The sequence below is a fragment of the Pogona vitticeps genome, chromosome 4 (genome assembly GCF_051106095.1).
Source record: "Pogona vitticeps strain Pit_001003342236 chromosome 4, PviZW2.1, whole genome shotgun sequence".
Lineage (NCBI taxonomy): Eukaryota > Metazoa > Chordata > Lepidosauria > Squamata > Agamidae > Pogona > Pogona vitticeps.
The window spans coordinates 193,566,825-193,579,610 of record NC_135786.1 but is presented as its reverse complement, the minus strand read 5'-3'; the positions used below and the strand labels follow the sequence as shown (position 1 = coordinate 193,579,610).

General features: G+C 38.4%; 1 protein-coding gene across 2 annotated transcripts in view; it reads right to left on the bottom strand.

Moving 5' to 3' along the window:
- The window catches only part of SNTG1 (syntrophin gamma 1), a 290,507-nt gene that overhangs the window by 56,704 nt on the left and 221,017 nt on the right, over positions 1 to 12,786 (bottom strand). For both annotated transcript variants that reach the window (XM_072998919.2, XM_078393734.1), the window contains one exon: positions 5,989 to 6,027. In XM_072998919.2, the coding sequence (XP_072855020.1) occupies positions 5,989 to 6,027 (39 nt within the window). The remainder of the gene's footprint in view (positions 1 to 5,988; positions 6,028 to 12,786) is intronic.

Below are 12,786 nucleotides of genomic sequence, written 5' to 3'. Positions count from 1 at the left end.
GTTGCTGGTGCATCAAAAAGCAATCTTCCAGTGTGTGTTTTTGGTGGCTTTGTGGATAGAGCAACTAGAATGTCTACACTCAAAAATATTTTGAAGATAAAGTCACCACTGCAGGATTATAAAAATGCAGAGTAGACTGTATAATGTAGACTAAAATACAAATGTTCTTCTGATTATTTCTTTATATCATAATTTACGTAGTCCTTTCTATCTAGAATTTTTGTAATAATAATAATCATGTGCTGTCAAGTCAATTCTGATTGATGGTGGCCCTTTTCAGAGTTTTCCAGGTAGAGAGTACTCAGAAGTTACCATTCCCATCTTCTGTGGGCTTCCTAGGACTGTGCAGCTTGCCCAAAGCCATACAGGGTAGGCTGTTCTCCTGGAAGGCACAGTGGGGAATAAACTCCCAACCTCAGGATCCACTGCCAGATTCAACCCAATTAACTGAGCTATCCAATCAGTTTTTCCTACTATACTTATCATTTCAAAATACAGATAATAGGAATTGAAATACTTGCATAATAAAATATCTGAACCATGCGTTTCAGTTCATGCCTGTAAGCTGATTTAATTTAGTAAGGAATTTCATTGAACATTCTCATTCCTGACTAAAAAGAAATGGTTATTATCAGATCGGTTTGGCTTTCAGAAACATGTAACTGAAACCCATGTCCCTTTCTTTCTACTTTGAATCTCAGGTGATTATATTAATTTTCTTCCACTGCCTTCTCAACAATACAGCATGCATATATGCCAACACACAGAGCAAGCATTCAAGCCTGCCATCCGTTGGAAAGCCCATTTGCCAGTTTTGACTCTAAACACCCTGTTGACAAATTGGTTACCACAGTAATGCCATGCTTGTACATGTGTTTTTAAGATTAATACAGGGGAATACTGATAAAAGGAAGTGCCTCTGAGTACTTCAGAAGAGTGCATGTTCTGCCTGAGAGCTTCTAGAACATTTTTCATTTGCATGGAAAACAGCTTGGGCAAAAAAAAGGCATACATTCTTGAAAAGATGAGAACTACAGAGTGAAGAAATAAGGTCTCTCAGACAAGTCTAAAGCAGTAATTTTATATATTTATCTTTTATAACTCTAGTTTGAGAAGTCTCTCTTTTTTTAAAAAAAGTAAAAAGTAATAACAAAGGAATTCCAGCCTCAAATCTATGCAAAAATAATCAATGTTTAGTTGTGCAGACAGCTGACAGTGCAATATGCAGGAATGATCACAGCATAATTGACACCCTGGTGTGCACTTCTGCTTAATTTAACAGCATGAAACCAGCTCCCCAATGAGTTTTTATACACACTTAGCAATAGTTGTTTCAACCACAAGGAACCTGATCATTGTGTTCTTTGACAACAGAGGGTGAAAGGACAATGAATTCTTGGATGTAAAAATTCAACGTCAGTCTAGACATGATGTCTTGATAATTTTAGCAAACAACAGCTGTGGAGGGTTTTTTAAAAAAACTATATAGAGTCAAATATATACATTTACAAACAGAGAATATGTACATAAATTTTTCTCTATACAAATAGATAAGAAATTATATCCATTATATTCAGCATTCATCCACATGCACATTCACACACCTGCTCTTCTCTTATGATATTTGATTTTGTAGGGATTGGTTGTTTTGATCATCTCTGCATATCCATTCCCAAATATGGTTAAAATTCTAGTTATAAGATTTTGTATGCCTCAAAGAAGACACCCTGGTTAATGTTAAGGTCTAGGGACCAAGCAAAGAAGCATTTGTCTCACTGTCTATGCTGTGTTCCTCATTGTCCCTTTCAACATTTATTCTGTTGAGTACACAATCTTAGCACTAATTGGAAGAAGATCTGATCTTTTGGCATAAGCAGAGAGTATATTTTGTTTGGCCAGCAGGCCTTGAGTTCTTTTCTGCTGTTTTTAAACACATATTTCATCTTGCTTTTGGGTTGCGTGATTGCCTACATCAGTTCTTTAGGAACATTGCTGGGTGTGACATCACTGATGATGCGCAGAGCAGGGCATGATGTGCGAGTGAATCCTACTCCTTTTGCCAGCTTCTGCTTGCAATGGTAATTACTCCAATGCAATTTGTAAACTGTATTTTTAAACCAATAAAATAATAAATTGATGCAGCATTAATTCAAATGTCTATAACGTCTTATATGTTCAACACAATTTCATTTTCTAATTTTTGAAAAGGGGTTGAAACAACAGTGAAAGCGGCAGGAAAAGTGTGATGATAATGGCAGGGAGAGTTGTGGGAAAAGGGTGTGTTTGTGTGTGTACGTGTGTGTGTGTATGATGTGAGAACACTTAGCACACATCTTCCCACAGGACAGTCAGTAGCCCTGATGCTTATTATATTCTGGATCAAACAATAAAGAAATTATTCTTCCTTTTTTCCCCCCTCTCCAAGCAAGCAATCTTCCTTTTAAAAGAAAGCACAGTAGGGGGGAGAGAGAGAATTAGACTCAATTCTCAAAGGATTCTGGAAGTCATATTTTCTCAGTTCACTGACTGCAGTCAGTAAAGGCAGAGAAGTCTTTTAAACTCATCATTCAAATCTCCCCGGGGGTCAGATGGGCTGCGTGGGCAATTCAAATCAAGAAAATAAATAGTTCGGCATTTCAGTGGAGAAGAAGTAAACAGAAGCTGGGGATTTCCCCCTCAGATTCAGGATGCCCAACCATTTTGCACGCTGTCTGCTTTCTCAGGCAAGAAATTAAAAAGAGAGAGAGAGGTGGGGAAACATTGCAAAGCTGTATAGACACTTGAAGGTGATAAACTTACAAATATGTATATTCTTAAAGATGGAGCTCTAAAATGTTCCTTTTTGGACTAAAGCTCACAGGATCCCCCAGTCCAAAAAGTAATGCTTCCGAGCCTGGCTTAAGATAATGCTTACATAAACCTGGGGAGCTTTTTTTACTTCCCTCCTACTTAGATCCATTTCCATCTCTCCTAGGTACTGACATTTGGTGCCACTGATAAACAGCTCCGCAGCAGTGATGAATTCCAAGAAAATGCAGCACACCTGTGTTTCATGTCCCAGCTTGGCAGGCCAAATATAGAAGTCCTCATATGTCACCTTGACATTTTCTAATGGAGCTTCCTTCCTTTGAAAGCAATGGAAATTTATCCTTTCCCTTGGCTTTTCAGTTTAGCATTGCAAGGTACTTATATAATGGCAGTGTTTAGTGGTGTTTAAATGTGTTGCCTGGATAGCTAAATGAGTTAGGTACCTGGCTTTGGAAGGAAGTTGGGAGAAGAGCCAGCTTGGTGGCCTTGAACAAGCTCCACAGTCTTAGGGTGGCCCCAGAAAAAGGGAAGGGTAAACTACTTCTCAGTATTTATACCTGGAAAATACTGGAAAGGGTTCCTATTAATCAGAATTGACTTGACATCATATTATTCAAAAATACCAGACATGGTGAATCAAATTTATAAATTACAGTATACTACTACTACTACTACTACTACTACTACTACTACTACTACTACTACTATTAATATTAATATTAATATTAATATTAATATTAATAATATTATTAATATTATTATTATTATTGGTCTGGAGGGGCAGCAATAGTTAAGTCATAGCATATCCATGATTATAATACAGTACAATGTTCTACATTTACTTTTGGCTATTAACTGTGCTTTCCATTAAGGTCTACTAAGATTTCTCAGCTGGTTATTATTTTGCTAAAAATGTGAAGGTCTGTTAGCAAACTTTCATGAATTGAAAGGCAGGATAAGAAAATATACCCAGGCTTTCACAGGGATAACAGTGTTTTTGTTTGTTTTTTATATATATTTTGAGTTAGAAACAGCTTCTGTTTAGGATTATATTTTTTTAAAAAAAGCACCAATATTTATTTTATTACTCATTCCTTCCAAGTACACAGTCCCTCTTGCCACTATTTTATTTTTTTGATTGGCCTAAGGTGAGCCACTCAGCTTCAATTGGGGACTGGCAATTCTCCCCAGTCCGAATGTCATGCTCACTTCTACCAGTACTGACAGCATTAAAAACAAACAAACAAAAATGCTGCTAGATAGCTCAGTGGTTTAGGTATCTGGCCGCAGAGCCAGAGGCTGGAAGGTTGATTCCCCCTGTACTTCCTTAAAAGGTGCTAGACTTGATGAATAGGGTCCCTTCCAGGTCTGAAGTTCTGAGTTTATTATGATTAAGATTAGTCTTCTACTGTTTCAAAAACTATTTGGCCACTTGCTTCCTCTCTATAAAACACACCTCATATTGTAACACTTTATGGCCCTGTAATTGTATTGCCTCCATTTCTCATAACTATCAAAGACACAATGGCCTAAATTCATTAGTTAGTCCCATCTAGAGTAGATCAACAGAACAAACTGAACTTTTTTTACATTAATGTTTATGTGAATTTCACTATTGTATTGGTTTTTCTCCAACTGGGGCTAGTAATCACCCTAAGCAGGCTATTGCTTCTAGAACAAATTGTATGCAATGCAACAATGTGCAACACTTGCATAGTTTGTGGGACATTTCTGCATGAAAACACACACACACACACACACACACCAAGATCCATGCATGAAGGGAAATAAAGTCTAAGATACTATACAGGTAATGCTGAAAACCTTTTCACAACATTATCATTTTTGGATGCCAGACAAAAAATGAATAACTATGAGATCATTTCTCCTGTTCCTTTCATATTCCCTTTGTTCACACAAGTGTAGCCAGCATTTGGTTTAGCTGAGAGAATTTTAAAATTAGGTCATGTGTAGTTTCTTGTAGCTTTTAGTCTCGTACATTCATTTGTATCTTTCTTCCCATTGCACCCCCAGTGTATAGCCAGGTACCAAATAACAATAAATGAGTCTGTACAGAATGAGACTGTACCCAGAGTCTTTTTGTATGGTTTTTACTAAAGTACCCGTACACTGGTGCACACTGGTAAAACAATATAATCAGATCAATTTCTTTTTTGCAATGTTTTTACTCAATACAGAGCAGTAAAACAACACAAAGCAAAATCTTGAGAGAGTCATGTCTGCCAACATATTTGCTCTTTTCCAGGGTATAATCAAGGATCATAATGAAAATAAAGGCTGATATAAATGGTTCATGCACAGCATTAAAACAAAACTTGAAAGACAGAAAGACTGATCATGGAGGATTGACCATGCATGTGCACTTTAGAAAAACAACTAGATAATTTAGAATTCAAAAATCCAGAATAAAACTCAGATGCATGCTTTGTATGGTGACATCCTTAGTTTGATGTTAACACCTGAAGGAGATCCCTTCACTGAAATGGGCAGTGACGTTAGAGGAACCCCTGGATGTACACTTGGAATCCAATTATTTAAAATGTACATATGAGCGAGGGAGATCTGTGCTAAGTAGGCCTCTATGCATGTGGACTTCCCCTACTTAGTCAATAGTCCATGAGTTAACCATGGAGCTCAGGTGAAGGGCCCCTGAATCCCATCTCTAATGCCCATTCTCAAAATGACACTGGAGCTGGGTAAGTTTTTATACATGTGCACGGCAAGTGCCGAAATGGGGAACTATGTGACCTTCAGTCTGTCAATGAAGGGTCCTTCTTTAAGTAATTAACACAGGCTTATGCACTTGACTGTAGAATTAAAACTGCTTGGAAACCCTTAATCTGCACCAATCAATTTTCTATATTGGGGTGGAAAGCACGTTGTCTACTGACTATATATGCTCTCCCACCTATTTTGCTGTGGACAATCTAAAGGACAGAAAAGTAGTCCCAAGACTCATAAAACTTGCCTGTTTCTTTTTTATCTAAACAAAAGCATTCGTTCTTCTTAGCAAACCCAGTTTACTAAACCCCTTAAGATTTTGCTAATTCATATCAATCAAATGTATAAGAATAAATCAGCCACAGCCTACTGAGATCATTTCACCAGATAACAAAACAAATGTACATTCAAGTTTCCAAATATATTTTCCTCTCTTACCTGCTGGTTTACGGGAAAATTCCTGTTGATTTTTTTAATCTACAAGAATGAAAATAGAAATAAATTACTAAATCAACCATGCAACTCAGTCACATGACAAAATAGATGGCACTTTGATATTTTTCATTTGCAGATTTCTTTGTTCAGCTGATTGAAAAATAATTTGCAAATTAATTCTATCCATATTTTTAAGGAGTTAATTCTGAATGTTCTGAATATTACGTTTTGTCATCAAAACTTTCCACTCCTAAGTACTTACCAAAAGCTATTTCAGTTTACTTGGATTCATCAATACATTTAATGTTGCTGGGCATTAGATCATGTATTTTTCTTTTGAGCATTTAATTGTTCACATTGCAAACATTGGCTAGAAAGGAGAAGGGGCATATTTATAAAAAGAGAAATACAAAAAACAAAGGTCATATTTGATTGAGTAATAGCTTATAGTTGTTTATAACCTTTTTGTGTATATTAATTCTGACTATCTTTAGAAAGAAGTATTGAACAAATAATGAATACTGAACTTTAGCTAATCTTACTTTAACTTTGATAGCTAGCACTATGAGACTGTTATTTGGGACTTCTTCTTGCATAAAATTCAAGGACAATCATATAATTTTGGCATGTGAGGCAGGAATACCACAAGCACCTCTCATCATCTCCCTGAAAAGTAAATATTCAGTAATTACGGATCAATGGCCAAGAAGTGGCTACTTGTTCATGGTGTGTCAAACCATGTATTTGTCTAACAGTAAGGCCAGTCCTTACTCTTATACATAGGTCAGGCTTCAGTTAAAATCTCTGCAGAATATATTATTTGTCCGAAATCCACCCTAAAATCTATGGTTGTTCAGAGAAAAGTGAACAACACTTAATGCAAATTTCATAGCATCTTTTACTACAATATAATGTGCACATACAGTATTTTGTTTTATTTATTTATTTATTTATTTATTCATTCATTTCATTTATTTATTTATTTCATTTATAACACACCTATCAGGTCATTGCGACCACTCTAGGTGGTATGCCTGGGAACATTGCTACAGTTATTGGAAAGAATGCACACAACATACCAATTTAATATAAAAGGCCACAGTTTATTGCTTACAGCTGCAAAAGCCTTGATGCAACATGGAGACCAAATCCCAGCCTCAGCCAGGTTGTACACCAACTGATACACCCTCCGAAACAGCTTTCTTGGAGAACCATGCAATGACAGAAATATTGATAGATCAGGGCACAAAACCATCTGTCATTTGCTGTGCAGGCAGGTGCAGTTTCTCCACTGCTGGACATTCCCCTGATAGCCTTCACTCCATGATTCCTTAGGAAGATTTCCTATCTAGAAATCTGGGCACACAAGACCTTTTCTCCAATACTGGATCTTGCGCCATGCCCACAGCTGTAGTGCCATAACCATGTGATGTTGTGACATGAGAGAAGGCACATTATCAGGACCCTGTAAATGGAAATGAAACCCAACTTACTTGGTACAGCACAGCCTCATGCAAGCAATGCTAACAGAGGGATGGCTGGGTACCAGCAATGACTGGTGCTGGGGAGCACCGGCAGAAGTGTTTAAATCCTGCCCATGTGGACCAGAGTAAAAACTACTCCAGCCTGGTCCACGCCACAGACCTTGCCCCTTCCCAGTCGGGTCTATTTCAGTTGGCTGGCCAATGTGTGGGAAAACCCAAAGTCCTCTGGGAGATGCAGGAGGTCCTGTTGATCATCATCAATGTGAGAATGAGAAGGAAGAAATTAATGTTGTACTTAAGGTCACATCTTGACTGTCACAAACTGAGGTGGCACAGAGTCTCCATTGGAAACCCGCGCTCATCTGTACTCAACTGGTATCTCATGATGTCAGAACATTTCCAAGCTCTCGTTCCATTGGGCTCCGTATACTGAGGTGCATTGTAAAATACTTTACACTCTGAGCATATAAACAGGCGCATTAGACTCTGCCTGAATGGCTTGGAGAGTACCAAGATTGTTTCCATCAGCTGAAAGATTGATGGATTGAATAAAACCATACAAATGGTCTGGTGAATACACACAGCTGGGTTCTTTCTTCCAACCTACTGTCGTGTGATCACAAATCACCATTCCAACCAACAGGATATTCCTGGAACTGCTTAGGAGCATCCTAAACCAAAGAGCAGAATATACAATACTTCCAGGAGCCCTGTATCCACTGGAATCCTGGCCATAATCCTGATCCATGTCTATACCAAGACTTGCAAGCTTTGCACTTTGGGGTCAGACTTCACAGAATATTAAGAGATAGCACCTCATTAAAAGCTGAAATCATGCTAGTGTTCCAGATTTTAATTCTAGCTGACATTTCTGCCTAAGCTATCCGAACTACAAATGAAGCACAATTTATATCCCATTGACAAAACAAAGCAAGCTAATTTGCAAACAGTGGGAGGTATGAGAAGCTCCTGTTGTGCTACACATCTTTCAGCACTTTGGGAATTCTGGTGGTGTGCTCTCTGCGGCCTACAGTTTGACCTTAAGGGAAAAACGAAAACGAGAAAACCTTTTACAGCAATAACCAGAAGTAATGAAATGTCTGTGACTAAGTCCCTAAAATGTGCCAAGGATCCTAGCATCACCACCAGCTGTAAGCAAACAAAAGGCTACAGATAAACAGGAAAGAGACTTCGCTCCAAAGGTCTGTCTCGCTTGTCGGTAAAATGAACACACATTTAACAAGATACAGCTTGACCAATGACTCTGCCAAGAATAACATGAGCTGAAATGTTTTCCCTTTTGAAAAATGAACTTTTTGATGAAGGCAGGTGCAGGGCAAGGAACAAATGCAGAGATGGCAGGTTAGATCCTATTTTAACACGTTCTAATTAAATTGCATTGAAAATGCTTTCCATCTGTCATTTTAAAAATTAGCATAAACAGAGTAGCTCATGTAGTTTGCACGCTTTCTGCCCGAGAATTATTAATAACTTTTGATTTCATGGTCAGAAATATCTTAACTGTGGAATGGTGCCACGACCCATGCATTAGAACATCAGTCGTAATGGGCTTGTATAAAATATTGGCAGAGTGTGGATATAATTGGTTTAAGATTTTTCTAACTATGCAGCATTAAAAAGTTCAGGGATCTATAGAGCAGAATTAGCTTGAAGTTTCTCCTCAGTAGAACACCCTTAATGGTTAGTTCTCCTCAACTGGAACTTAGTGTGTCAAGAACGCACTAAGAGACACTGGTTAGAGAAAAAAATAAAAAGGATTTTGTTTATGCACAGTTCTTCATAGATAAAAATAAATTAATTCTGTAGAAAAAATATGAACTGGTTACATCAACAGAGCTTATTTGAGTAACATGCTTCATGACTGAGTAAGTGACAATCTGCTCTGTCTTCAAACCGTTGGACTAAAAAAGAGTGGGAAAATAATTTTGAAGAGAGAGAGGCCCCTCTACCTAAGTCTTCTTTTAAGCCATAAATGTCCACACTCTGCTAGTATAACGTGAAGAGATGAGTTAAAGCATAGATATTGTATGCAGGCAAAGCTCTGAATCCTCCTCATGCTCTTTGTCTCTCCCAAAGTGCACAAGCTAGACATGAACACAAAAGCTTTGCTGATTTAGAGTAGGGTTTCCCAACCTGGAGGTCACGGGTCACCTTTTGTAGCCCTTGTTAAATAATTTCTTCCTTGACCTTTCCAAGTACCTGTAGAATGCTCTTAAAGTTAGTGTGCATGTGTATGCATGAAAAACAGGTCCTTTGGGGGAGAAAGAATCCTCTACTTTCTGAGAAGGGATGACTTTATTAAAAATGCCTTTTTATGAAAATGTGGTGGGGGTCTCACAGATTAGTGGGCTATTATAAAGGTTGGGAACCACTGATTTAGAGGCATGCTGCCTCTGAGCCTAGGGAGCCAAGTGCGTCTCTTGAAATGGTTGTCTGACTGTTCCTACATTACATCTAGCCTAATAATAGCCAGAATAAAATAAGAGCTTTCCGATTACATGGAGAAATGCAACAAAGCCGTGTTTTTTTGGTTCGCTTGTAACTGTGTAGCTTTCCAGCTACAGGTGCCATTTTCAAACATCGCCAACAGTAGAGGGTGTCTTCAATTAAGCAATTATGTATCTGCCCATAATTAGGATTGTTGCTGATATTAACTAAAACAGTAAACAATGAAGACAAATATGACAGAGTAATTGTTATTAGTTGGATTTCATTATCTCAAGTGAAATATGACAAGTGAGATGGTAGTAGCCAGCTGTTACCAGGTATGCTCTTCTAGGCCCATGTGTATACTCACTCATGTTCAGAAACACACCTATAAGGGATCTTTGAATGTTGGCAACAGTGTGTCATGATGTACATTGGACTGAGTATATCTCATTCACACAGAGCTATGTGTAAGATGAATTTTATTGACCAGAAAAGAATTAATATATAACACAGATTCACAATAAAGTATAACTAATATGGGAAAATACAAGCTCACAAGAAGCTTGGCTGAGAGGGTACAAAGGAAAGACCTTTCCCTAAAACACATGTGCGCACACACATGCATGCACGCACGCACACACACACACACACACACACACACACACACACACACACACACACACACACACACACATGAAAATGGGGTTAGATAGTGGAGCCACCAATGTGTGGGAAGAATACTCCCAGAAGATAGATAAGCAACAAAGATTATCTGTCCTTAGTCTCCTTAGACTGTCTTGGAATTATGGAGGGTTGGAACTCCAGCTGGCAGGAGTTATCACCTGGCTAGTCCCAAAGAAAATGAATTTAGAATGGGCCATATACTAAATGGGGAAAGAGATCTTTTCCAGACTGTCAGAAAATCCTTTTAGCATAGAAACAAAAGGTGATTAAATCTGTAATGACTCTTTGGCTGGGGTATTCATGTACTGTACTTTTGATGGGGTTGAAGCTAAATAGTTGTATTTTCTCTTGGGGCCATGGCTCACCTTTAGACCTTTAAGGCATTTCTTCTCTGCCACTGTTTTAATTTATACTTGTCTTTGACAAGTTTTCCAGTTAAAAACAGTCTGGGTCATCCATGTTGCAGGGGTGTTTTTCAAACCTTGCTAGTCTTGCTAAACCTTGCACAGCACAACAGTGGCAATGGTGCATTGTTGCACCAATGGCCTGTGTCAGCTTGTGACACTGACAAGTTACAAATGAATGCCAAAAGTCATGGCATTGCAATGGCACAGCAGTTATAAATCATTGTCCTCTAATGATGATGAGCCCAACTTGACACTCCAGAATTTGATAGGGTGGAACAGCTGCCTGGCTCCACAGATCCCAGACACTTGGAGAACCAGAAGCCTATGCCATGTGGATGATGTGGGTTCAGGTGATGAATACAAGGAGGAAGCGGGGTCCCCACAAACTCTTGGGAGTGAAGAAGACTGAAGACACAAACCCGTCTTGAAGGTCTGAGAAGGAGTGCTCAGATGCAAGGGGAGATCTCAATGTCAGTAGTTTAGTCTCCTCACATATGAGTTTGTCCTCTTAAGGAGACTAAGGTCTCTTTCCATCTGAACACCTGCAGCTGAGTGCCAAGTTGGGCTCCAGAAGCATGGTTACAAAAAAGCCTTTTGTTGGCCCTGCAAGCTGTTGGAAGCGGCTTGTCTGGCATCTCCTCACTTTGTATCTGAACCACTTATTCTGTACTGCTGGGACCCTGCATGCCCCTTTGAACTGTTCTTTTGACTCTGACTTCTGACTACTCTGCCTGGTTGTCTGCTTTGGTGAGTTCTGCAGTGTTTGATCTTCCTTCTGCCCCTTCCCTGATCTTACTGACACTGAGATGACCCCTTGGTCTTCCTGAGAGGAAGAACCCATTTGTGAGAAGACCACCTACTCCCAATGAGATCCCTCTTGCACCTGAGCTATTATTGCCTAAACAAATATCAGTTTCTCATATCATGATGTAAATACATTATAGATTCCATACATTAAATCCTTTTTAAAACCCAGTATTTATGTATAATAGTAAAAAAATTAAAAAGTTGTTTCCACTGACATATCATTTCTATCAGAGCTGTAAGGGCATTAATTAAAATAAATTTCCTTTGATGTGTACTGCTTCAATTAGTTCACCCTCAGCCATTAAATTATAGATAACAGTACAGTACTGATTTACTGATTTAGAACCTTTGGATTTAGATGGAACAAAAAGATAGTCAGATCCTAAATCCAAAACTTCACGTGACCTTGCCAAGCAATTTCATGCATACATTAAAATAGGATAGTGAACATGATGAAACCCTAAGGGCACCGTAAACCAATAGCTACAGTGTTAGACAGGATTCTGCACCCTTCCCCCACCACTATCTGAAGGCCTAGTGCCACCATAAAAGTGTGCCTCAAAGTCCTATTCCAAAGAGGTAACACAGAAGGATATTATGGTTGATGGTGTTGAAAAATATCAAGAAAACTGGCAGAGCTAACAGAGACTTATTCCCCTGATTGCTTCCCAGATCATCCACTGAAGTGCCTTGAAGCAGTCTCTGTCCCATAATAAGGTATGAAGCTAGACTGAAATGTCTGTAGTTCCTTCAAGGCCAGAGACAAAGATGCATTGATTTTTTGCCATAAATATGATAGCATTATTTAATCTAAATGATCCAAAAGAACATTTTGGCACAGAATAAAGAATATCTACATAGGACTGATTCCCCCTACCCTTTTAGCATGTACTATATAAGTTTTATTTGTGTGAGTGTGACTTGACAATACAAAAAGGGGTTAATTTAATATAACAAAATGCAATTTT